This window comes from Dasypus novemcinctus, chromosome 6 (genome assembly GCF_030445035.2).
Source record: "Dasypus novemcinctus isolate mDasNov1 chromosome 6, mDasNov1.1.hap2, whole genome shotgun sequence".
NCBI lineage: Eukaryota > Metazoa > Chordata > Mammalia > Cingulata > Dasypodidae > Dasypus > Dasypus novemcinctus.
The window spans coordinates 86,914,464-86,941,189 of NC_080678.1; the positions used below are offsets into that span (position 1 = coordinate 86,914,464).

The 26,726-nt window shown below is 52.1% G+C and overlaps 1 protein-coding gene across 1 annotated transcript in view; it reads left to right on the forward strand.

Moving 5' to 3' along the window:
• The window catches only part of LOC105746549 (anthrax toxin receptor 2-like), a 51,154-nt gene that overhangs the window by 16,892 nt on the left and 7,536 nt on the right, over nt 1-26,726 (forward strand). The window contains exons 2-12 of the mRNA XM_023590031.2: nt 10,201-10,272; nt 10,906-10,977; nt 12,595-12,679; nt 12,785-12,818; nt 13,799-13,878; nt 13,956-14,024; nt 14,362-14,439; nt 14,558-14,618; nt 21,950-22,048; nt 25,518-25,587; nt 26,497-26,575. Of these exons, the coding sequence (XP_023445799.2) occupies nt 10,201-10,272; nt 10,906-10,977; nt 12,595-12,679; nt 12,785-12,818; nt 13,799-13,878; nt 13,956-14,024; nt 14,362-14,439; nt 14,558-14,618; nt 21,950-22,048; nt 25,518-25,587; nt 26,497-26,575 (799 nt within the window). The remainder of the gene's footprint in view (nt 1-10,200; nt 10,273-10,905; nt 10,978-12,594; nt 12,680-12,784; nt 12,819-13,798; nt 13,879-13,955; nt 14,025-14,361; nt 14,440-14,557; nt 14,619-21,949; nt 22,049-25,517; nt 25,588-26,496; nt 26,576-26,726) is intronic.

Here is a 26,726-nt window from a genome sequence, read left to right on the forward strand (position 1 = left end):
CCCTTGCATACCTGGAATGAATCCCACTTGGTTGTGGTGTGTAATTCATTTAATGTGTTGTCAAATATGTTTAGCAAGTATTTTGTTAAGTATTTTTGTGTCTAGGTTCATTAGAGAAATTGGTCTGTAATTTTCCTTTCTTGTGGTGTCTTTGTTTGGCTTTGGTACTAGGGTAATGTTGGCATCATAGAAGGAGTTAGGCAATGTTCCTTCTGTTTCGATTTTTTGGAATAGTTTCAGCAGGATTGGTGTTAGTTCTTTCCGAAATGTTTTGTAGAGTTCACCTGTGAAGCCGTCTGGCCCTGGGCTCTTCTTAGTTGGGAGGTTTTTAATGACTGATTCTATCTCTTTACTTGTGATTGGTTTGTTGAGATCATCAATTTCTTCTTTCATCAATATGGGCTGCTTATATGTTTCTAGGAATTTGTCCATTCCCTCTGAATTGTCATTTTTGTTGGAATATAGTTTTTCAAAGTATCCTCTTATGATAGTCTTTATTTCTGTGAGGCCAGTGGTGATATCTCCTTTCTCATTTCTTATTTTGTGTATTTGCATCTTCTCTTTTTTTCTTTGTTAGTCTCGCTAAAGGTTTGTCAATTTTGTTCATCTTCTCAAAAAACCAGCTCTTGGTCTTGTGTATCTTTTCAAGTGCTTTATTTTCTATTTCACTTAGTTCTGCTCTTATCTTTGTTATTTCCTTCCTTCTTCTTTCTGTTGGATTATTTTGTTTTTGTTTTTTTTTTGTAATTCCTCCAAATGTGCAGTTAGTTCTTCAATTTTTGCTCTTTCTTCTTTTTTGATATATGAATTTATGGCTATAAATTTCCCTCTCAGTACTGCTTTTGCTGCATCCCATAAATTTTGGTATGTTGTGTTACCATTATAATTTGTTTCAAGGTAGTCATTGATTTCTTTTGAGATTTCCTCTTTGACCCACTGTTTTTTTGAAGAGTGTGCTGTTTAATTTCCAAATCATGGTGTGAAATCCGGGCCTCTGACCCCTGCAAATTTCCAGCTTCACTCCACTGTGGTCAGAGATATTATTTTGTATGATTTTGATCTTTCTGAATTCATTAAGCCTTTCTTTGTGGCCTAGCATATGGTCTATCTTGGAGAATGATCCGTGTGTGCTAAAAAAAATGTATATCCTGCTGTGTTTGGCTGTAATGATCTATATATGTCTATTAGATCCAGCTCCTCTAATATACTGTTAAAATATTTTGTTTCTTTAGTGATTCTCTTTTGAGATGTTCTGTCCAGAGTTGATAGTGGTGTATTAAAATCCCCACTATAATTGTAGATGCATCTATTCTTTCACTTAGTTTTTCCAGTGTTTGCCTCATGTATTTAGAGGCGCCCTTGTTAGGAGCATAAATATTTATGATTGTTCGATCTTGTTGACAAATGGTCCCTTTCACTAAAATGTAGTATCCTTCTTTGCCTCTCACAATTGTTTTGCATTTAAAGTCTATGTTGTCTGATATTAATATAACTACTCCTGGCTTTTTTTGGGTTATTGTTTGCTTGTATGATTGTTTTCCAACCATTCACTTTCAGCCTCCATGAGTCTCTGGGTCTAAGATGTGTCTCTTGTAGACAGCATATAGATGGGTCATATTCCCTTATCCAATGTCTCAGTCTGAATCTTTTGATAGGTGAGTTTAATCCATTGACATTCAGTGTTATTACTTTCCAGGAATTATTTGTGTTAGCCATATTTTGATTGGACTTGTGTTTGTCATATTTTGTTTGCTTTTTTCCCCCCTTCTCTTTTTGTCTTTTTTGTTGCTCTTACACTCTCCTCTAACTCTGCCTGTCCTGTTTTTTCCTTTCTTCCTGCAGAACTCCCTTTAGAATTTCTTGAAGGGGAGGTTTCTTGTTGGCATACTCTTTCAGTTTCTGTTTATCTGTGAATATTTTGAACTCTCCATCATTTTTGAATGCTAGTTTAGCTGGTAGAGTGTTCTCGGTTGGAAATTTTTTTCCTTTAGTTCCTTGACTATATCATACCACTGCCTCCTTGCCTCCATGGTTTCAGATGAGAAATCAGCACTTAATCTTATGGAGCTTCCCTTGTATGTGATGGTTTTCTTTTCTCTTGCTGCTTTTAGAATTTTCTCTTTATCTTGAGCGTTGGATAATTTGACAAGTATATGTCTTGGGGTGGGCCTGTTGGGGTTTATGATGATTGGGGTACGCTGTGCTTCTTGGATATGTACATCTGTCTCGCTTTCAGGAGATTTGGGAAGTTTTCAGCCATTATTTCCTGCAACACTCCTTCTGACCCCTTTCCCTTCTCTTCTCCTTCTGGGATGCCTATAATACGTATGTCTGAGCATTTTGTATTATCATTCAGGTCCCTAAGTCCTAGCTGGATTTTTTCTATCTTTTTATCAACCAATTCTACTATCTGTTTGATTTCTGATGTACTGTCTTCCACATCACTAATTCTCTTCTCTGCCTCTTCTAGTTTGCTGATATTTGCTGCAAGTTGTTTTGATTTCTTGAACTGTGGTGTTCATTCTCATCATATCTGTTATCTTTTTGCATATGTCTGCAATTTCCCCTCCAAGTGTTGTCTTCATGTTGTTAACCTCTTCCTTTACTTCATTAAATTTGTCAGTGATAAATGTTCTGAGATCTTTAATTACTTGTGCGAAGTTCTGCTCCCCTTCCTGATTTTTAGTTTATTCACTGGATTCAGCCATGTTTTCCTGATTACTGTTTTGGTTTGTAGTTTTTGTTGCTGTCTGGTCATTTTATCTTGACAGGTTTAATCAGTTCCTTAGCTTCTTTGTCTAGTCTTGGGGATTAATTAGCTGTTGTTTTTGCATAAGTGTTATATCTTCTCTTTGTCACTTTGTTCTTCTTATTCTAATTTCTTATTGCTGGTTGAGTTCACTTTAAAGGAAAGTATTAGGGCCAGGGAAAGGCAATTATGTAAGCAAGGAAAAAGCGTAAAGTAGTATTGGTGATAAATGTTAACAGAGCAACAATATGAGATCTGGGAGGATGGATATTAGATTCATGTAAGTTGTGTAGAGTTATAGCAGGAGGTAGAGTACCTATAATGAGGTAGTTGACTGAATATGGGAGGAATGTGGTATAATTAAAAAGCTAGTATTTTTGTGAAAGAGGGAAAGAGAAAAGAAAGGCAATAGTTTCAAGAGTGGATAACAGACAGAAAACAAAACAAAGGTATTAGAAATTTAGTTAGACACTTTGTGAATCAAAGAAAGGGAGGTGGAATATAGGAGAGACAGTAGATGATGGAGGATATCAAGATGTAGGGGAAAGGTTGTAGTGTAGGTAGCCAAAATAAATTCACACAGAAATGAGGCAGTGGAGAATGAGGAAACCCAGCAAATGTGAGGTGTTCCCTGCAGCACCTATTGTATAATTAAGATAAAATAAAATAAGAAGAAAATGAGGGACAAGAGAGAGAGAAAAAAAAAAGAGAAGAAAGGAAGATAGAAAAAGGGGGTGGGTAAAGGGCAGGGAACAGGTAGGGAAAAGGAAAAAAAGATATACACCAACCACAACAGCAACAACAACAACAACAAAAAACCCTAAATAACTGAAAAAAAAAGACTTTGGGGGATATGCTGTGAGAAAAGACTAGAGAATAATGCAATGTTAGCAATCAGGACATTAAAAAAATAAAAAATAAAATAAAATAAATATAAACACAAAACAAAACAAAAAAGAAAAAACACAAACGTTGAGGGCTAGGACATTCAAGGACTTCAGATGGACCTCAGGGCATGATGGATTCAGGGATGGAAAGTCTGAGATATTGAAGACTCAAGAGATGTGAGTCTCTGGGTTGTGGGCCACCAGGGTTTAGGGGACTCAGACCTGGCAACTTCAAGTCCAGTTAACAGAGAGCCTGGGAGCACTGCAGTACAACACAGCCTTCAGGGATCCCCACAGCTGGGTGCCAGCCCTATGGGTGAGGTCACATCCACAAACTATCCTGTGTGTCTGAACCCCACAATTCACTCACTCACTGGGGTCTATTCTGTGGATGTATCATCAATTTGACTTCAGGACTCCTCCCACCCTGTAAACCCCCAGAACAGCCTCCTGGGGGCACCTCTACACTGCAGCCAATTTAATGACACAGATCAATAGCCAGGCCCGGGGATGGGGCTCCAGCTGGAAACGCTGATAACAGTCCAAAACCGAAATTCCCACGCTTCACAAAATATTCCCCTAATCAGCTTCCAGATGTCTCCCACCCTGCCAGACCCTGGTGACGTCTCTTTATTGCTATCAATTTAAGTCCACTGCAGATCAGCAGCCAGGCTTGGGGGCGCCGGGGCTCTAGGCAGAAGTGCTATTATTTGTGTCCGCAATCAAAAATTCCCCCGCTTAGCAATAAAACTCCTATTTGTCTCCCCAAATCAGTCTGCAAAGGCCTCCTGTCCTGTTAACCCCCGGATAGGCCGCTCAGGGCTTATGAATTTCCCAGTAATGCAAAGCCTCCAGAAAACGCTGCTTCTGGCACCAGTGCCACAGCCCACCAATATACAGTTTTCTACCAATCTTCTCTTCAAAGTAATCTAGGCTTTTTTTTTTTTTAAATCAAGTGCTTCACATTCTTCCAACCCTCACCCATTATCCAATTCTAAAGCCACTTCCATATGTTTAGATAATTTTAAAAGCAGCACCCCACTCCCAGTACCAAAAACTGTCTTGGTTTGCTGACACTGTTGAGGCACACAATGAGTCAGCTTAGAAGAGCCTTTTATTGGCTCATGGGTTTTGAAGTCCCACACTAAGGCCTGATCAAGGACATGCTCTTCCCATAGTCTCCAGTGTTCTGCTGATGGCATGCTGCAGTCCCTGAGGGTCCCTGACTGGCTTTCTGCTCTGGGGGCCTTGAGTCAGAGCCACACACTGACATTCCTCCTCGGTCTCCAGCCCCGCCTCCATCAGGCTGGATGGCAACACTGGAGGAACGCTGCCTGGTGCCTCGACCCTGGGAAGAAGGAAGGAATGTTCCTTCTCAGTTGCAGCTTTACCCTTCCAGGTTTCTACCAGAACGAGGCAGGACCACTCTCAATTCTTTTTGCAGAAAAGGAAAGGCTCAGGTTGAGTGAGGAAGCCCTCGCCTGGGTCTCTGCTGGGTTGGCTGTGCCTGTCCTCAGCTGTCAGCCAAGATCCCTGCAGCTGGGATAGCCTTTGACGTTCCAGGGCCCACGCCAAAGCCCCCTGGTGGGGGGATAGCCCCACAGGCAAGGGAGGTGGGAAGGGACATCCAGGGCCGCCTCCACCGGCCTCCACTCTCTGTAGAACCCACAGTACCCACCCACACCCTTTGTCTGCCCGCAACATGGCTCTTTTCTGGCAGCACCCAGGCCTCAGAGCACATGCCAGGCGTCCCGACCTGGGTTCCAGGCCAGGCTCTGTGGGACATGAGCCAGGCCCGCCCCTCTCCATGCTTAGAGATCTTGAGGTCAGGATGCAAAATCCCTCGGTTCTTTCTTAACCAGCTCTGTGTGCAGCCTCCCCATGAGTGCCTTGGATTTGGACTGTCCTGTCACTTCTTCATCTCTGGGGTTTGCAGCCAAATTTGGGGGGGGGGGTTTAACTGAAGGAAGGCCAAAGTATTTCAGCTGGTTAATTCTTTCTTGGACCTGGAGTAGATGGTTGAGAAGCGGCTTCTGATAGGCTGATGACAGATCTAGAACCTGTCCTAAATTCTCTTCCAAAAGGGGAGAGGTCCTGCCTGTCCTGCTCCTCTCCTGGGCATCTCCGAGTGTCCCTTCATCTCCCTTTGGCTTGTGACATGCACTTGGGCCATCTTTTTTTTGAGATGTCACACAGCTTGCCTCAGGGAGCTGCAGCCTGGGCCCCCCAGTTCACACCAGGCCTGAGCCAGTGTTACAGCAGAGATCTAGCCAATGGCCCGAGGCAGTGAGCCTGGAGTCTTCCAACAAAATTCTTTCAACCCACAAAATAGGCTGCCGCACAGCTTCCCTACAGCCTTGGCTGTGACTTGTACCCCCTTTCTCAGCATCCTTGAGATCTTGGTGTACTGCTGGATTAAGTCAGTTCCAGGAACTGACCTTAGGAAGGCAGCAGATGCACAAGGATGAATAGAGCCAGGCAAGGCAGCAGTTAATCTGTGCTCTCCCTTTCAGAGGGCCATCCAGGTTCTCTTGTTTTCACCTTCTCAGGACCCCTCACAAGTCCATAAGGAGGCACCTGTGGCTGATGTGCAGGTGTGGAATAAAGGGCATTCCAGGGTGCTCAAAGGCTGGATGGGATGCCTGGTCCCACCTGCAGCCTCCTGTCCTTTCCTCTGGCACTCATGCCCTCCACCACTTCCTGCTGGGAGTTGTCATCTCACTGTCCAAGAAGCATCAGCCTGCTCCAGATGGTCCTAGTAGCCAAATGTTGGGGCCTCTCCCCAAGATGCTTGAGACCTAGTGGCTCACTGGATGCCCTTGCAGGCCAATGGCCCCATGTGGCTTTTGTGGTCTGACCTCAGTATATTCAGGCAGTGGGAAGATCAGGAGGAAGGTACAGGCTTGATGCTGAAACATATTTTTTCCACCCTTTCTTGTTTGCTGCTTGGTTTCAGGATTCACAGCTCAGAGAGTGGTTAGTGACCTCACAGGTCATCAGGCTCAATCTCCACCTGGGAATAGAACTGCACTGGTAATCTGCCTCCACTCACACATGTCCAGTGCCCAGGGACACATTCTTTATGGAGACACTGTGAAGATAACTCTGAATTTTAGGTCAGGTTTCCTTGCATGGACCAACATTTTCATACCCTGCAGGAATGGCCCCATCGAAACTGAAAATTAACCTCCCATCTCCTGACCTCCACTCCTACCCTCCAGAAGCAGCCACTTGCAAAACCTCTTCTTTTGTGAGCATGTTGCACATTATTCTGATAACATGGTTGTACTGAGTGCAGTTTCTTGTTAAAGTTTACATATTATCTCTTGACCTCTTCCATTTTCCCAACAGAGTTAAATAATTTCATACTAAATATTTATTGCTTACTTTGCCATTACAATATAAGTATTGTTTATAGCTGAGCTATTTATTATGGTGTTATTTAGTTTTTAATTATTTGTTATGTTTATTTTTATCTTGTTACTTCAGGGATCTTTTAGTTTCCCATGTTTTCTGATTATGTAGAAGCTTCCCTCTTATATAACTAGCTTCCCAATTTTTTCATAGATATTCTCTTAATTCTCTGAGACTATGAATTGCAGAATTTTTACATTTTATCCTGCTCACTAATTCTTCTGAATTTTTCTGGTTGTTGCTGTAGGTACTGATATTTTGGTCACAAATTTTAAGAGCTGAGGTGTTCCTCGAGTGTCTGACCATCTTTGTCCATTCTCATCTAAAAGGGGGGCACAAAAACACTATTGCAGCTCGTTGTGCCAGAAGCTTTTTGCTATTCCACACTGTGTCCTTCTCCAGTCTTTGGGTATCCTGTGACTCATTCTACTGGCCATAAGCCCTTGCTTTCTTTTTGTAGTCTAGACCCTCCTTCAAAATCATCTCAAACTGGGAACTTTCCTAGATGTTGTGTGTGAGTTGACGACTCTTGCTTCCTATAAATATTCTTGTAATTGTAATTCTTTGGAGGGGCCTTTTCACTCAGGGCAAGAAGAGAAGAGTAGAGAGAAGTGTTAGCATTAGCTAGGAAAAGGAGGGACCTTGTACTTTTTCCTGTGGGCTGCCAAGGGTAAAGTCTGTACTGTGGGTGCCTTTTCAGAAGCTAGAGCTTTGAAGTCCAGAAGTTGTCCAATGCTAGATAGGACCCAGAGTGCCTGCACCTCCTGCAACGAGCAGAGCAGGTGCTTTGTGATTGGAGATGGGTTCTTATCCATGCTAGCCCCAGAAAGTGTTGCCAACGACTTGACCTGCCTGACCCTCAGTTATCCCATCTGTGAAATGATAGTAACACTGGGTCATCAGGTTGTCCTGGAATTGGAAGTCATGCATAAAAAGTGCCTGGGATATAAATACCCCATAAATGATAATCCTGATATCATTAGAACCATCTGTCCTTAGTTTCCTCATTGTCTGCTGGCAGTTTTACTTATTTAAAATTTTTTTAAAAAAGATAAATACATCACACAACTCTTACGTTAAAAAACGCAAGTTCCCATATACTCCACTCCCCACCCCCCACCCCCGCTCCTCCCACATCAACATCCTCTTTTATCAGTAAGGCACATTCATTGCATTTGGTGAATACACCCTGGAGCACTGCCCTGCTGACCATTTTAGACACAGCCTAGAGGAGGCAGTAAGGAGGGAGGGGAGGAGAAGGTTGCTCTTGGGTGTATAGCAATGTCTGTAAACAGGACATTGAGAATTGTTTTAGTTTCCTCATTGCTAAAGCAAATACCATACAGTGGGTTGGATTAAACAAAAAGCCAGCTAACAGGGAGGTGAAGAAGGTCAACCACCACACCAGGGAGCCAAGAGAGCCTACAACTGCAAACAGGAGAACTGTATCCATCATCCAAGTGGAAGCTAAGCCCCTTCTTGATACAGAGGTGGAGTGGACATAACCATCCCAGGGTCCACAGGATGGAGGAGTGGAGTATGGATTAAAGAGGACTTGCTGATGCTCTATTCTGGAATTGTGATTAGTGATGGAAGTAAATGTGGCATTGAGGTGGAGAAAGTGGCCATGGTGGCTGCTGGGGGTGGGGAGTGGGAAGAAGAGATGTGATGTGGGGGCATTTTCAGGACTTGGAGTTGTCCTGGGTGATACTGCAGGGACAGTTACTGGACATTGTGTGTTCTCCCATGGCCCACTGGGTGGACTGGGGGAGAGTATGGACTTAAATGTGGACCATCGACCATGTGGTGCAGCAGTGCTCAGAGATGAGTTCGCCGAGTGCAGCGAGTGTCCCATGATGTTGGAGGAGGTTGTTGTAGGAGGAGTGGGGTAAGGGGGGTGGGGGGTATATGGGGACCTCATATTTTTTTAATTTAATATTGAAAAATAAATAAAGACAAAAAAATTTATTGGCTCACAGTTTTGATGCTGAGAGAGGTCCAAGCCAAGATAATGCTTTCTTCCCAAAGACTGGCCTCCCAGGGCAGGCTGTTTAGGTCTTAGGTCCTGAGCCCCTACGTCATGATGCAATGCACATGGCAGCCTCTCCTGGTCTCCCCCTTCTCTTCTGGGCTCTGTTGACTTTTACCTTCCAGCTGCTCCCTCTGTGGCTTTTTCTCTGTGACCTTACCTATAAGGTCTTCAGTAACAGTATTAGGACCCATCGTGGACCACATACTATCTAAGGCAACCTCATCAAAGTCCTTATCCTCAAGGGTTCATACCCAGAGTAATGGATTTAGTTTCAGAACATGTTTTTTATGGGATACAGAGCTCCAAACTGCCCAAAGGTACATTAACTGCTGGAAGGGAAAGGAAGGGCCTCCCTGTGGGTTGGTCCCTCTGATGCATGACTTAGGGGAGACTTGAGTGGTCCCAGATCCAGGGAGAGAGCCAGCAGGGAACAAGGAGGCCTGGGGCCAGCCTTGCCCCCATGACTTACCTCTGCAGGCCTTCAGACTGCAGGCCTGCAAGGAACCCAGGCACCTGCCACTTCCCTCCATAACCTGAGTCATGCCCAGCTCCACAAAGCTGTACACAACAGATCTGTGGATGTGCAAAGACCTTGAACCCAGGGGAGATACGTAGACACAAGCAGCTTCCCACCTGGCCAGAAGGGGCCTCAGCCTCCTCCAACCACCTCACTTCTTCCAGGCACTGAACACAACCTGGAGAAGCTTCTCCATTTACTCAGAGGGAGAAAGTACCTGAAAGTGTGGGTGGGAGGGCCTGTGGCTTTCCCTGCTGGTCAGCACCTGATGGGCTCAGCCAGCCAATCCATCGCCCCCATCCTGGCCCTCTCGGCCCCTCCAGGGTGCACACCTCTGTCTGCCTGGGGCTGACTCGGCTTCAGCACTGGAAGGCCCTGGTCCAGGAAGCTCCTCTGACCTGGGCAAATGGGTTGGGGGCACCCCCTGCCCTGCTCACCAGATGTGCCATGGGGCCTGAGGGCTGTTGCTCTCCAAGGCTGTGTGCGGGAGGGAGGTGCCTGTTAGAGAGGCTGCTGGAATTGGGGGACAGGTAGAAACTCTCCTTGCCCTCTTGCCCAACAGGGCACCTCGTCCCCCTGACCCATGCCCTCTTGTCCTCAGGTCGACATTTGTGGGGAAAAACTGGAAGAGCATCTGCAACTTCGTTGCTGACATTGCAAATACTTTAAAGAAGTAAGGCTTCTCCGAGCTGCAGGCCCCTTGGGCTGTGGGAGCTTGGCCCTGGCCAGGCAGAGAACACATCCCTTGGAGCCTCTAGGGGCCTTCACGTCCCTTGGGTGGGAGCCCCAAGCCCAGTGCTCTGAGCCAGAGCAGAGGACACATGAACAGATGCCAGTGGATGCCCCCTGTGGTGACCGAGGGGTGGTGCCAAGTGGGGGGGAGCTCAGTAAAGACCGTCCATGGCCAAGACAGGGAGGTGGTGACCAACTCCCCAGAGGGGGCTAATTGGTGGAGGAGGGAGGAGGGGAGATGGGGGAGAGGAAGGAGGGACAGAGCTGCAAGAATATCACAGTAGAAGGGAGATGCCTCAGAGATGCAGGTGCAGGTGTGTGCAGGTGTGTGCAGGTGTGCACATGCATCTTCTGGGGTGTGTGCTCTAGGGGTGGCCAGAATGCTATCCTGGCACCTGCTCTTGCGTGAAGCCTCCAAATCCTTCACTCAAGTTGTCGGCACTGCCTGGTGGGAAGTGGGCTCAAACGTGAGATGCGGTAGGGAGGGGGCAGCTGGGCTGTGGCCCAGCCTGGCTGCCTGGGTGTGCGGCTTCCAGCTGTGAGTGGCCTCTCACAAGTGGGCACTTCCTCGCAGCCCAAAAATGCGGATTTGCTTCATCACATTCGACTCTCGAGGCTACGTGTCCATGGACCTCACCTCAGACGAGTAAGACCCCTGGACGCCCTCGGTGGACCCAGAGGCCCCGCAGGGCAGTGAGGAGTGAGCCCCAGTGCCAGGCGGGACAATGGGGGCAGTCAGGGTTCTGGAGCGAAGGGTCCGGGGAAGCCAGAGTGGGTCAAAAAGAGGAGCCCAAGGGCAGGGTCCTGTGGGCATGGGGCGGGCACAGCTGGGGGCATGCAGTGGCCTGAATGGAGTCACAATGCCTGGGGGTGGGGCTGGGGAAGTGCCTGGTGGATGCAGGGTCCAGGCACTTGGGGACAACAGCGCTGGGGCCCCATGCCGAGTGGGGAGCCCAAATGAGACCTGGGGATATGTCATCCTGTGGGTGGTGCCTACGGGTGGAGCAGAGCGTGCTGCCCGCACCTTGGAAGGAAGCCAGGGCAGCAGGGGAAGCAGGAGGCAGCACCCGAGAGGGGGCACCGGGGGGGCCAGGCCTCCCCATGGTGCTCCGGGAGGAGCTGCCAGGGCTGATGCTCTGGGCAGGGGTGAGAGCGTGGAGGGGGAGTGGGTGTCCTGTGGGTTTGGAGGTGGGAGGAAGCAAGTCTTGGAAGGCCCCTGGGTGGGGCTGTGGTGTCCAGGGGGAGCATGCCTGGGCCAGGAAGGCCCCCCCAGGCAGGAGGCTGTGGGAGCCGTGCAGGAGGGACACGTGCAGGGAGCCCCGAGTCCTCAAGCAGCAACCCTGGGGGCGTGTGGCCTAGAGCAGAGCTGGGGCGGCCTGGGACTGGTGCTCCCACAGGTGCTTCCTGCCCGAGCTGAGGAGGGGTGGGCAGAGGGATGGGGTGGGGCCTGAAGGGGCCCTGGGCCTGGGAGCAGAGGGAGCCTGACCCCCTGGGGGGGTGTGGAGAGCGTGTGGCCATGGGTGGTGGGTGCAGTGTCCTGGAGGGTCTGCTGTGCGGGCAAAGGCTAGAGCACAGGGGCTGGGCGGCCCCAGCTGGGCTGTCAGGACAGTGAGATTGGGGGGTTTCCTACGGGAAGAGGCACCTGCAAGAGGAGGGGCTTGCCCAGGGAGGCGGAGCCTGCACACCAGCCTCCAGGGGTCCCAGCCCCACCTCCTGGGCTGGGCGGGCCTGTGAGGTCGCCCCCACTGCCCCGCCCTCTGCTCACAGCCCATGCTCCTCCCAGGTTTTGGCCTTTCTCCCGCAGCAGCCCAGGAACCCTCTCAGGCCTATTTGCTGCTTCCTCTGGCACTGACACAAGCATCTAGTGGCACTGAGTCCACCCCCCCGCACAGGGGGCTGCTGAACAGAGGAGGGGGTGGGCAGTGGAGAAGCAGGATGAGCTTTTCCAAACTCAGCCTCCAATGGGCCACCTGCCGGGGGACCCCCAGGAGTTCCACGGAAACACTGGTCCCTCGTGAGTGCTGCCTCGCAGCTGCACATGCAGGGATGCCCCCACTGTGGAGTGGATGGTCAGAGGCAGGGCCCCTGGGGCTGGGTGCTGGGTGCTGTGGGTCAGGGATGAACCCAGCAAACCAGGTCGAGCCCATGGGGACAGCGGAGCCCTGTCTGCATGTGAGATGCACCTGCGTCCTTGCACGTCCACGCAGAGTGACGGGGGGAGGGCCACGCCCACCTCCACTGCCTTTTCCATGTTGCATTTCAGAGAATATCTTCAACAAGGCCTTCGGAGACTAACAGTTGAGCCCATTCTCGTGACATTTTCATATGTGAATGAAGGACTAGAGAAGGTACATCTGCTGGAGCCTGGGGCGTTCATCCCGCCTGACCACGTTCTTGGAGAGCTCCTTGTTCATCTAAACCCCTTGTCCCAACATTTCCTTCCTTTTTTGCAGGCAAATATGATGATCAGAAAAGCCGCCACTGGAGGTAAGCCCCCTCCTGCCCGCCGTGGGCTCAGGGGCTGAGGGCAAAGCCGGGCTTGGGCATCAGCACGTTCGGGTCCCGATCCCTCCCCCACGTTCTATCTCTGAGTTGGAGAAAGTTCCTTACGGTCTCCGAGTTACAGATTCCTCCCTTGGACAAGGAGGCTAAGGTAATACCCACCTCGCCTTTATGAGAACTAAGGTACCTGCCTGCACCTTTGGTCTTGAGAGGCTGCAGGTGTGTCCAGGTGAGGCCATTTCCCTCTCTGGCCTGCACTTGAGAAAAGAAAAGGAAGCAGCCAATGTTCCTGCACAGACGTAGGATTTGGTTTATGGATCTTCTCGATTGCCACCCTTTGCTGCCCGCTGTGCCCTCTGAGCTGCACTGTGGCTTTCAGCTCTTCTTCCTTCCACCCTGTGCCTCCCTCCCTGATGGTGTTGTGTGCTGTCCTCAGACCAGGACTGACGTCCTTCCAGGCTTCCCAGGGGCCTGCACTGGGTTTTGCAGAGCCCTTAGCTGGGTGCATGGTCCCCCATCAAGGGCCTTGGCCAGGGGCCCTGGGGCCCAGGACACTGGCAGGAACCCCGAGGCCAGCCCGGCTCAGGGAGCCCTTACCCTGAACCTGCAGCCCCCCCGTTACAGCAGGTCAGCCTGTGGTCTCCCTGCTGTTCTGGAGTCTTGCACCTGTCAGGTGCATGAGCTGGGTTTCCCTTCCGGGCACAGGTGGTACCATCTGGTGTGGGAGGGTGGGGCAGCCAGGCAGGAGGGGCCCTGAGGTGGGATTGGACTCCTGTCTGCCAGGTGGGTCCTGGGCTCAGGCCCTTCTCTGCTGAAAGCCTGCAGAGTAGGGTGGCCGGCACATGCGCCTCCCAGTGAGCTGCTCAGACCTTGCCCGCACGGGCAGCCCTGAGGTTCTGCCGCCATGGCTCCCTGGTGCACCCAAGGTCCCGTTCCCACCTGGGCCCTCTTTGCTTGTCCTCCAGGTAAGAAGGTCACCAGCATGGTCTATGCTCTGATGGCTGCAAAAATACCTGAAGGGGCAGACCGGCTGGCTGCGGAGGAAGTGAGTCCAATCCATCATTACAGCCATTATGCTGCACTGATTCTGGGGAATTCTACTCAACGCCTTCTTTCTCTTAGGCTCAAAAGGCTCGGAAGATGGGAGCAATCGTTTTCGCCATTGGCGCAAACGAATTTGAGCAAAAACAGGTAAGTGAGAGCAGGTAACGCAGGGGCCACCCTTGAGCCTGTTTGGGGGCAGGTGTCAGAGGCTGCTTTCCCTGGGTAGCCCAGGGATGCCATCCTAACCTCCCCAATTACTTGGGTCTACCCCATCCACTTTAAAGGATGGAGTTGGTGGGCTTGGTTGTACCCCAGCTGAGGGTGGAGGCCGCCCCCCATGAGTTCTCCTGCAGATGGAAGGATCTAGTTCCAGGGAAACACTGCCCAGACCCTGACGTGTTGGCCAGGCACTGTCCCGTTTGTGGAAGCAGCTGCCCCTTCCATGCCCTGGCTGTACGTCCCAACCACCTCCTCTCCCTCATAGCTGGAAGGAATTGCAGACTCCAAGGACCATATGTTTGGGGTCCCTGATCTGGACTCCCTGTCAAGCATCAGTTCCCAGGTGAGTGGGAACTGGATGTGAGAACCCCGATGGGCATGAGAAGCTGCAAGTGAGGAGGGGCTTGTCGAGAATCTCCCCACAGCTCACACCCTGCCCTCTTGCCCACTGTGGATTCTAGGTAATTGAGAAGAGCTGTATTGAAATTAAATCTTTGGAGCCTACCAGTGTCTGCATGGGAGGTAAGGGCTGAGGTGTCACTGGTGTAGACAGAGGTGTGTGTGTGTCTGCTTGTGTATGTGTATATGTATGTGTGTGTGCATACATATGGGTGTGTGTGTAGGTGTGTGCCTCTGCATGAGTCTGTATGTGTGCATGTGTGTGTCGGCATGTTTTTGTGTGTGTATATACGTGTGTTGTGGTGGTGGTTTGAAGCTGCATGGACCCCTGAAATGCATGTTCTTACAGCTATTCCATTCCTGTGGGTGTAAACCTATTGCATGTAGGGCCTTTTGATGAGGTTTCTTTAGTTAAGGCATGGCCCAGGGACATTCTCAGTCCTCTTACTGGAGTTGTTTAAAGTGAATGATAGATTTTGCCCAGGTGGACAATGGCTCACAACCTTCTTCTTTCCCCCTATTTCCTGTAAGCCTATCTTCTAGTCTCCAGCTCTCTGAGAGAGCTTGACTTGCTTTATTCATATCAGAGAGGTCATGTAGTATTTGTCCTTCAATGCCTGGCTTGCTTCACTCAACATAAGGTCCTCAAGATTCATCCATATTATCTCATGTGTTAGTACTGTATTCCTTCTTACAGCTGAGTAGTATTCCATTGTATGTATAAATGACATTTTGTTTATCCATCCATCTGTTGATGGGCATTTGGGTTGATTATTCAGAAAAAGAGTGAGAAAGCCACAGAAGCAAGATGCTGGAAGTAATGAAACCCAGAAGTGAAGAGAGAGATCAGCAGATGCACCCCATGCCATGTGACAGAGGAGTCCAGGGTCCCAGCAGCCCATCTTCAGGAACAAAGTATCATCCTGATGATGCCTTGTTTGGACCTTTCCAAGGCCTCAGAACTGTAAGCTTATATGCTAATAAATCCCCACTGTAAAAGTCAACTCATTTCTGGTATGTTGCTGTCAGCAACCTAGCAAACTGGAATAGACTTTGGTACCAGGAAAGTGGGTAGCTGCTAGTGCAAATACCTAAAATGTTTAAAAAACTGTTAGAAGGGAGAGAGAGTAGAGGTGGGAAGAATTGGGCAAAGCTTGATAGAAAAGGCCCAGAGTACTTTGAAGAGATTGTTGGTAGAAACACAGATGCTAAAGGAACTTCCGATGAGGCCTCAGTCAGAGATGATGAATGTGTCATTGCAAACTGGAAGAAAGGCAATCCTTGTTTTAAAATGGCAGAGAATTTGGCAAAATTGAGTCCTGATATCATATGGAAGATGATAGAATTTGGAAATGACAAGCTTGGAAATGTAGCTGAGGAGATATGAGACTAAATGTAGAAAATGCAGCCTGGCTTCTCCTTGCAGCTCATAGTAAAATGTGAGAGGAAAGGGATAAGCTGAAGACTGAACTGATGGGCACAAAGAGAGCAGATATTGATGGGTGGTAAATTCTGAGCTTCTGAAAAGCGAGTCCCCAGAGAATAGTGCCCCATGTGAAAACATCCCTGAACAGGGAGCCGGTCGTCAGTGTGCATCAGGACTGGGAACACAACCATCCAGGGAGGATCTCCGGAAGGTCCTTTGTCTTATGGCCTGGACCCCAGTATTCTACCTGTGAAACCAACACATTTTTTGCAAAATCTGTATGAATGGAGCCATTACCAGTTTAGTCTATAAGGAACAGAAAAGGGGTAGACTGATGGAAAAATAACTTCAAAGGCACAATGATGGCAGCTGAGATCTGCACTGTAGACAGTATTCAGCCAAGAGAGCAGACCAGCCCAGCCAAGGTGTGAGTATGCCCAGGAAGCTGGAGGTCAGCCCTGCCATGTGGAGGTGTGAGTACACCCAGGAGTGTGGAGGTCAGCCCTGCCATGTGGAAGGTGTGAGTACACCCAGGAGCCTGGAGATCAGCCCTGCCATGTGGAAGGTGTGAGTACACCCGGGAGCTTGGAGGTCAGCCCTCCCATGTGGAAGGTGTGAGTACACCCATGAGCTTGGAGGTCAGCCCTGCTCTATGGAAGGTGTGAGTAGACACAGGAGCTTGGAGCTCAGCCCTGCCTTGTGGAGGTATGAGTACACCTGGGAGCTTGGAGGTCAACCCTGCCATGTGGAAGGTTTGAGTACACACAGGAGCTTGGAGGTCAGCCCTGCCATGTGGAAGGTGTGAATATGTCCGGGAGCTTGGAGCTCAGCCCTGCCATGTGGAAGTGTGAGTACACACAGGAGCTTAGAGCTCAGGCTTGCCATGTGGAGGTGTGAGTACACACAGGAGTTTGGAGCTCAGTCCTGCCATGTGGAAGGTGTGAGTATGTCCGGGAGCTTGGAGCTCAGCCCTGCCATGTGGAAGGTTTGAGTACACACAGGAGCTTAGAGCTCAGCCCTGCCATGTGGAGGTGTGAGTACACACAGGAGTTTGGAGCTCAGCCCTGCCATGTGGAAGGTGTGAGTACACACAGGAGCTTGGAGCTCAGCCCTGCCATGTGGAGGTGTGAGTACACACAGGAGCTTAGAGCTCAGCCCTGCCATGTGGAGGTGTGAGTACACCCAGGAGCTTGGAGCTCAGCCTGCCATGTGGAAGGTTTGAGTACACACAGGAGCTTGGAGGTCAGCCCTGCCATATGGAAGGTGTGAGTACACCTGGGAGCTTGGAGGTTAGCACTTCCATGTGGAAGGTGTGAGTATGCCTGGGAGCTTGGAGGTGGTGGCCTTGTTGTGGAAGAGTGCCACCATGCCAGGTTTCTCAGATGCCTGTGGAATTGCAGAGAGGATGTTTGCCACTCAGATGCTTGACAAGCCTTCACCCCAGTGTTTGTGGTGGCAGGGACTCTGTGCAAGCACCTGGAAAGGGTGGGGCTTCTGATGTACTAGGGCCTGAGGTCACACCATTGTTCCATAATGACTCTCAGACCTGGAAATCTCATGGGTCTGACCTGAAGGGTTTTGGAATTGTTTGGGACCTGTGACCCCTGTTTTCCTTCCAATTTCTCCCTATGGCAGTGGGAATGTTTGTCCTATGACTATCCCTTCTGTGTCTCTTGAAAGCAGGTAACTTGTGCTCTGAGTCCCCAGGTCCACAGCCAGAGGAATTGTGCCCCAGGACAGATGACAGCTGTAACTGCTTTTGATGAGAAGTTTACTTAATATTGTTACTGAAATGAATTAAGGCTTCTGGGATATTGTGATGGAATGAATGTATTTCAGTATAGAAAGAGCATGTCTTTTTGGATTCACGGGGCAGAGTGTGATGGTTTGAACATGTATAAACCCCAGAAAAGTACGTTCTTAAAGCTGATCCATTCCTGTGGGTGTGGACCTATGGTAAGTAGGGCCTTTTGATGAGGTTCCTTCAGTTAAGGCCTGGTTCAGGGTGGGTCTTAATCCTCTTATTGGAGTCCTTATAAGACAATGAAATCCACACAAAGAGAGAGAAAGCCATGGAAGGAAGAAGCTGGAAGCAACAGCCTGGAAGAGGAGGGAGACCAGCAGATGCCAACAAGGACCTTGTGGTGTGACAGAGGAGGCGAGGTCACTGGCAGCTGGTGGTCTTCAGGAGGAAGGTACCATCTTGATGGTGCCTTGATTTGGACCTTTCCAAGGCTCAGAACAATGAACTTGTACACTAATAAATCCCCACTGTAAAAGCCAACCCCTTTCTGGTATATTGCTTTCGGCAGCCTAGTGGACCAGAACAATCGTGTGTGTGTGTGCAGGCATGCTTTTGTGCACAGATACGAGTATAATAGGAGCATGAACCTGTATGTGTGTATGCGTGCATGTTTGTGTGTATGTGTTTCAGACTTCATGTGTGTGTGCATGTGGATATCATGATGTGTGTACATGCATGTGTATGTGTATATTTGGGTTGTTGTGTATGTGTATGCATGCATATCCATGTGTGTTTATGTGTGTTCATGGGCATGTGTGAGAATCATGTTTGTGTATGTATCTATGTACATGCAGTGTGTGTGTATTTGCAATGTATGCATGTGTACGTGTGAGCATGAATATGTGTTTGGATGTGTGGTGTGTGCACATGTGCACGTGTATGTGCCTTTGTTTATACTTTGGTGTCTATATGTGTGTGCACGTGTTTGTGTGTGTGTGGTATGTGAGTGTGTTTGAAGTGTGCAGGAAGGTGCTCATTTGTGAGTGGCTTTGTGAGGGTGTTTGTGGGTATGTGTGTGCAAGTACATTTTTCCCCTCTCAAAAAAAATGTTTAACAAACAACAAGAAAGGAAAAGCATATTTAGAGCCCCCTCAATGCAGCACCAGGCGGTGGAGCACAGGAGCACACGAGACAGACGTCACACAGGAGGAATTAGCCATCATCCCCGCTGCGCAAAACTGAGTGGCCATTTGAAACCTGCAAGTCACAGCGTCGGAGGACGGGGAGCCCAACAAGCGCGGCTCAGGCGTGGAGGAAAGACATGGCCGAGCCCGACATCCAGATGCCCCCAGCTCAGCGCCGGGGAGAAGGGCCTCCCAGCCTGGCAGGGGCGCCTGCTCATCGGCCAGCAGCTGCCTCCTCCCTGAGGTGGAATCCTGAGCCCCGCGCCCACCTGGGGACTGGGCAGAAGCCCTCTCCCCGGTCATGGCCACGGGGCCCTGCTGAGCGCAGCCAGAGGGGACCTGCTCAGCAGTGACTTTTGGTGCTGGGTCTCCAAGTGTGGGAGGCCCTCCCATCACCAGGCTCTGTCACCTGGAAGCTGCTGCCCACACAGTGCTGCCCGCCTGTCGGCCCTCAGCTCCTGCCCAGCCCTTCCCTCCTGGGGAACCCCTGCTGCCCAGCTCAGCTCCCCAACCCGGGCGGCCTGGTGTAGGGTCTTTTCCTGAGAGGAAGAGACCCCTTTGCCGAAAGCCCGGCCTCCCTCCGGGGCTGCCGGCGCTGGGAGTGGCGGATGCCCTACCCTGGGATGGTGCTGAGGGGGCAGGGGTGGTGAGGGGCTGGGAAGGGGAAGGAGTGGCTGCTGCGCAGAGCAGAAGTCCTTGCCTGGGCGTCCTCTTCCCTGCCCCTTCCCTGTCCTTCCCTCATGGAAGCAGGTTCCTCTTGGAGGTGAATCCTTGGGGGGTGGGGGTGGGTCCAAGGCGTGGGTGGGTTGATCTGGAGCCTGAGGCCGGCTAGGGCTGTGGGGCTGGACGCGCGTTCCAGGTAGAGGCTGGGGGTGAGGGTTGTGCCATGGGGGCAAGTGCTCGCCGTGCTGGGGTCCCCAAAAGGCCCTGTCCTGGGCCTCCATCCCTGCCCTCCATGCCCACCCCTGCTCGGGGCTTTCCGGCTCAGGACCCATATCTCCTGGAGCTGGCAACTCCTCAGGGGCTCGGGGGCTTACTGGGGAGGAGCCCTGAGAGGGCGGCTCAGAACACGACAGGGACGGGCAGGAGCAGGGCTGCTGGGGTGGCGCGACCCCGGCTGGGCCCCGTGGGAAGCAGCCTGGGATCCGGGCCGCGTGCGCCGAGCTGGGCCCTGGCCCAGGGCCCTTTGTAGCCTCCGGTTCTGTAAAGTGGGAACACTCTGCTCGGAAGATGCTCAGAAACGAGGGAATGCGATTTAGGATGAGCCCGTTGTCCACGCGCCGCTTGAACTTTGCCCATGGACGTTTCCTCTCAGCTTCTTCTTGGGGCAGGAAGGCCCCGTCCAGAGCCTAGCTTGCCTGCACTCCGGCAGGGAACGTCCCTTCTTGGGGTCTATCTAGCCACGCCTCGCTGTGTTCATGAGGGTTCCGCCTTCTGTTAATAAATAATCCCAGGATGGAAGTTGGAAATGACTGAGCATCATCCTCTGCTCAGTGTGGGTGGGGTCGGCCGGTCAGCAAGGGCCCGTGTGGGTGGCAGACTCAATGCTGGGCCAAGGCCCAGCCCGCGTACCGCTGGGGGAGAAGGGACGTGCCTGAGGGTGCAGCCAGAAGGCCATGATAGAAGGAGCCTGTGCCCCCCGCCCGGAGGGGGAGCCCTTGCCGAGCGACACAGCCTGCCATTAGCCGCAGGTGATGTTGTCACCGCAGGTCCTCGTAGCTTGCCAGGCTACATGACAAGGGTCGTGTGCTGGTTGGCTTCAATCAGGAGTTTCCTGGCTCATCGTGTTGGAGGCCCCCAAAGTCCCACACGAAGGGCTCCAGGCCAGGCTTTCTCCTGGGGTCTGCGGCCTGCTGGCGTAAGCGCCTCACAATCCTTGGGGGTCTTGGCTGGCTCCCCACCTACCACTCCAAGGCCAGCAGTCTCCATGGTCTCCTCCCCTGGCGTTTTCTCCTTGCCTGCATTTGCATATTCTCTGCATTTTAAGAAATATGATCCCTGGGTTTCTCGTTCATAGATGAGCTCATTCCTTAACTCGTAATAGCATCTTCAAAGTTCCTCTTTACAAAGGGGTTGAACCCACGGGCACAGGGACTGGCCTTGGAAGTGACTTTTATGGCAGGCATGATTGGCCCCTGGCCCTTGGTGCTTCCGCATGGCTCATTTCCAAGGGCACGGCCACAGCCACCAGGTGCTGCCTGAGCAAGGGAATCGCTGGGCCATGCTGGGCCTCAGAGGCAAAGTCCCTCAGGTCCAGTGACCGGGGACCATCCAAGCACGAGGGCTGAAATTAGCAGGCCCGGGTCAGGGGGCAGCATGGGGGGGGGGATGGATGGATTTCAGGTGGGCGCACCGGGGTGGAACGGCGATGGAGTTGCCGAAGGTCCAGCGGGCCTCCCTAAAGCCGCTGTAGTATTTGCCTCAGGGCCAGGAAGCCCAGGGGAGCCCCAGCGCCTGGACATGTGCAAGGCCCCGAATGGCACCTCCGTGTCAGCCTTTCTCACATGGGGACGGATGTGCACACTGAGCCTAGCATGGGCCAGGAGTGGTCCCTGGTGGCCAGGGAGAGGCAGGTGCTGGGGTAGCTGACTCAGGGCTCTGCACCCAGGGCTAGGACGGAACTGCCCCTGCCATGAGGGCCTCTCGGGAGCAGGCCTGGGGGCTTCCATGCTGCCCTGGGCACCAACAGGACAGGATGAAGGAACAGCCCCTGTATGTGCAGAAGTCCCATGGCTCCAGGCCTGGTCCCAGCTCAGGCAGCCTGGGGGCCTTGGGCCCACCTGGACCGAGCTCTGCTCTCACCTATAAAGCAAGGGGTGACTCTGCCCACCGCCAGCATCCTGTGGCTTTAGGGAGCCCCATGGGATTTCAGGGGCTGAGCTCACCCTAAGGAGAGGCCTGGCAGGACACAGGGCTTCTAAGAATCAGTGGAGAGAAGAGGCTGCTCGGAGGTGGTGTCCCCCAGAGGTGGTGTCCCCACAGCTACTTCCTTGCCTGAGTCCCCTTGGGTGTTCATTCTGGGGCAGCCTGCCCTGAAAGGAAGAGCCGAGGGAACACAGCCCTGAGCGCCTCACAAGCCTGTTCCACATTGTCCTTGCAGAAAGCCCTGATATCAAGGTGCACGGAAGAGGCTTTGCGAATGCCCTGAATAAGAAGGACATAATTTGCAAATTCAAGTTCAGCAGAACCAAGTTCGAAGGTAAGTACCTGCCCAGATGCCTCTGAGTCCCGAGTGACCCCACAGCATGTGTTCCTTCTGAGATGCCCAGCCTTGCCTGCCCTTGATGGCCTCTTTCAGTGGCCTTGGCGGGGTCAGAGGCAGCGTGCCACGTAGAGTCAGATGGGCTGGGGGCCTGGCCCCTCCCACCCCGACTGGAAACAGGCCCCGGGCACCTGGAGCAGGGCCGCAGGCAGCTCTGGGGGCATGGGCAGCCAGCCTGAGCTGTGCTCCCTGCCTGGTCCACTGGCCCCTGCAGGGAAGGTGGCTCATCCTGAGCTGAGACAAGGAGCCCCAGCCAGGCCTGGACTCCAGAGTCTGAGGCCCAGGCCCCAGGGCCTTGCTCCTGAACCTGTTTTCTTTCCTGTAACATGGGCCGTGGTCATGGCAAGATCTCGTACGTAGAGCGGGAGGTGCCCTCGAGGGTGTAATAATTGTGTGAAAATGTAAGAAGCAGCCTATTATTTGGCAGGACTGAGGTGCCAGGCACGTGGCCGAGGGTGAGCGGCCTGAGGAAGCAGAGGGCCCGGCAGGCAGCCCCCAGGGAGCTGGGGCTGGGTGGGCCTTCCCCAGAGCCTGGGCTGCTGGGCAGCCCTCAGCACCCTCTGCTCCCTGCTGGCTCCTCTCTGCTTCCATTTGCTGCAGTTGCATCTTCCTGGGCCAGTGCCTTGCCCAGCCGCCTGGTAGACCCAGAACGGCTCCCTTCTCCAGCACTGGTGGGCATCTGCTCCTCTGGGTGGGCAGAGCACGGGGAGGACCTCAGCACTGGCTCTCCACCCTGCATGTGGGTGATGTGCCCAGGGAAGTGCTGTTTCCCTTTACCTCCCCTTCCCCAGGGTGGGTGAGCCCGAGCCCCTCAGTGCTGATGGCCAAAACCATGGAGGGCACCTTCTAGTTCACCTAGAAGAGAGTTCCTGGTGCAGGCAGAACCCCACCTGATGGCCCTGGAAATGCTTCTAGGTCCTTCCCCAGAGAGCCGGGGGTTCCTGTGCCCCCCCCGGGGGTCCCTGGTGTCCCCTCTGAGGCAGTGCTGGGTGCCGGGCACCCGGCCATACCACGTGGTCAGAGCCAGGGCACGTGGCATGTCATGAGCAGCTCTGATGCACTGAGAAGAATTTGTCTTGTTACTTCTAATCACATTTTCCTCTTATTAAAACACCTGGGAAAACTTTTGGAAACCTGAGAAATGAGAAGAAAAATGTAATAGCCAGTGTGTCCCCCTGTCCCATGAGTTCTGTCTTTAGCATGCTGTTTTCACGACAGCGGGAAGGCCTATAAATTCGGGTGATGAGCTTGCTCGTTCTGGGTGGCACCTCCCTCCTGATCTGCCCGCCTTGCCCCTCAGGCAACCGTCTTGGCCACGAGCCATCTTGGCCATGGCTTGGTGGCACCTGCAGTGCCCTGTGCTTCCTGACCCTGACCTTGGACATGCTGTGGTCATCCTCTCCCTGGGAGTCCGTTTTCCAGTGACTCCCAACCTTCCCACAGCAAATCCTCACCTCGAGCCCTGCTTTGGAGATGAGTTTCCAGATCTCCAGGTTCATGGCTCCTCTGACAGTTGTAATGTCAGCGGGTCACTGTGGAAACAAGCCATTTTGTTGAGAAGAGCCCTGATCTGTGGTAGAAAAGAGAAAAACAATCACAATTGTTAGAGATTCTTAATTATAAGATTGATGCAGCCACAGGGAATTAGAGGAAAGAATAGAGAATAAAACATTAACCCGATCCCAAACCCAAATAACTACCATTTACCCTCTCAAATACAGCATAGTGAAATAATTTTTCTCAAATTTGACAGAAAAAAGAAAAGAAACTGAACTGGAATTAATGCAACTCTCATGCCCTAGAAATATTTCTTTATAAGACCTATTGGTTCCTAAAAGACACCCTTGAAGTTAAAGGAGACTGGAACCCCTGAAGTGGTTAGGACAGTAACCAGGGGTTCCATTTCATTTTGATCCATGTGCTTTATAGGTCAAGTGCCCAGGAAGTAACACCTGGCTGCCAGTCCCACCAAAATTGGCATTTCTAAAGAGATAAAAAGCCTAGTTTTGAAAACATTCCACAAGAACCACCCCTAAATCTTCTCCCCTGCAGGGGGCTGACCTGTCACCTCCAGGGTCCTTCTGCTGGAGAGGGCAGTGCTCCCAGCAGCTCTGAGCACAGCTCTCGGGGGCTGCAGGTGGTGGCAGACCCAGCCTCCGTCCTGCAGAGAGACAGTGGACGCTGCTGCTCACCCTCCTTCCTGGGCGCAGCTGGGCCCGGGCCTCGGGAAGCGGAGGTCCTGCTCCTCCAGCCTGGGGGATGACCGTGAGGCCGAGCCCCGCTCAGAGGGCGGCTTTGCAGTGCCGTTCACCCCAGTCCAGGGGCCAGTGAGTGCGTGGGCTGTGGACTGAGAGGTCCCCCCACAGCTGTGGGCCTGCACTCAGCCTCCTGTGCCCCAGTCCCAAACCCCACAGAAACTGAAGGCTAAAGGAAAGCCAAAGCAGCCCACATCCTTTCCCATGTCAGGCTTCCCCATCGCGGGAAAGGGCGCCCCTAGCCACTCAGTCCTCTCCTCCAAAGCTCATGGCCCCCTCGTGCCTCTTTGCTTCCCCTGCATCCAGCCACCAAAAGTCCTGCTGCCTTTAAGTCCACAGCACCCCGGGATCTGTCAGGCCCCGGCACACTCGCTGTCCTTGGATAAAGCCCACGCTGCCCACCCTGCTCGCTCCCTTCCTCCCTGCACACGCGCGAGTAGTTCTGACCTCAGGACCTTGGCACAGGCCCCTCCACAGCCTGGAACATTCCTCCCTCAGACCTCTCCCTGGTGGCTTCCTCACCTGTTGGGGCTCAGAGCAAGCACTGCCTCCTTGGAGAGGCCTGATTTTTAGTGAAGTTTCAACAGCATACAATTCTTGTGAGAATTATAGAATGAACTTGAAATACTCATCACCTGCTGTCAGTAATGGTCCACCCATGCCAAGCTGGTGACGTCGGTATCCCCGCTGCCACTTATTTGAAGCAAATCCCGGACATCACGTCTGTTCATCTGCAAATATCGTAATGTCTCCAAATGAGAAATTGTACCTGTAAAAGATGATCCAGGCCACCTGTTCTGAGTAGATGTCCCTTCACTTGCATGCTCTGTGCCTTCCCCATTTTCATTGTCATGCACTTTGCACTCCCTGACATTTATTTTGTTCATGGTTATATTTTATGGGATTGCCTCCCCATCCAGTCACGAGAACGTTCCTGCCTTGAGAACATCTCTCTGCCTGCCTTGCTTCTGTTAAATACCATCGGCTGCCCAGTGCCTGGGGTAAGGCCAGGGATCCCACAATTTCTCTGAGTAGACGATGGCCGAAGGAGAGGCTGGCCACCTGCCAGGGTCCACTTGTCTGGCCGAGGGCAGCAGGAGGTGGTGGATGGATGGACGTGCACTGACCTTCTGCTGTGGATTTTCTTTTAGATAAAGCAGCAAGCTCTTCTGGAGACAACTTCATAACTTGTCCTGGAGTAGAACCTCAAGTACTTGGAAAGTAAGTGCCCCGGTCTGGGGACCCTCATGGCAGGAGACCAGGTGGGCAGTGGTTTAAAGGTCCTGGGTGAGGGCACCCTTGGCCAGGGCACCCAGGGAGCCCTCTGTACCTGCCCTGATGGGTGGTCCTGGAGGTGGGCAGGGATCTGCATGGCCCGGCTCTGCTGAGGACGGCAGGAGGTGGAGGGTGCCTGCCTTAGTTTCTCCATGCTGTGACATCTACCAAGCCATGTGTTGTCTTGACAAGAGGGCTTTCTTGGCTGCCAGTGTTGGGGCTGGAAGCTGGCTCCCTCCAGGGTGGGCAGCGCTCTGGTACTGGCAGCTGGCAATCCTGGGGTCCCGTGGCTTCCCCACCACATGGCTGTGTGCTCTCCTCTCTCTGCCGGGTTCCCAAGGACTTCCAGCGTCTTCTCCTACAAATGGCTTTCCCTTGAAAGCCCCCAGTAACAGCACTAAGGGCAGTCGCATTCCCCTGACCGCAGCGTAACGATGTCTTAAGAAGGTCCACTTACGCTGGGTTACACCCCAGGACGGGGTGCAGGTCGTGAACATGGTTTTTTCTGGGGCACGCGCTTCAGCCCATCTGGTTCCAAAGGGCTCCTGCCACTCGCCGGAGCTGAGCCCACGTGCCCTGTCCACAAGGAGGAGCCAAGGGACCCCCCCGTGGCCGCCGCTCACATGGCACATGGCCGCACGGCGGGCAGACGATGCCGGGCTCCTGGGGCCAGCTGTGTCCCTTGGGGCCTCCAAGCCAGGCTGACCTTGTGCTCTGGGAAAGGAGCTCTTGCCTCATTCTCTCCACTACCCCACTACCTTGCTGGCACAGTCACTGCACCCAGGAGAGCTGGGGGCCAAGGTCCAGCCAGGGGGGAGACCTGGTTGTCACCGGCCCAACCCCTCTGTGCTTTAGGCCCATCTTCGTTGAAATCAGCCTCAACAAAGGCATAACCTTCATCGCCAACAACCTCAACTTCAGTGGAAAGGACTGCGTGAGTACTGGGTGGGGGCACCCCCATCATGGGGCACGTCGGCCCAGCCCTGATGCAGACACCCTGGGGGGCAGCTGGCAGCCAGGGCGAGTGGGTGGGGCAGGGGGCCCACCAGGACCAGAGTCCAGGCCTGTGGCTCCCCTGGCTGTGT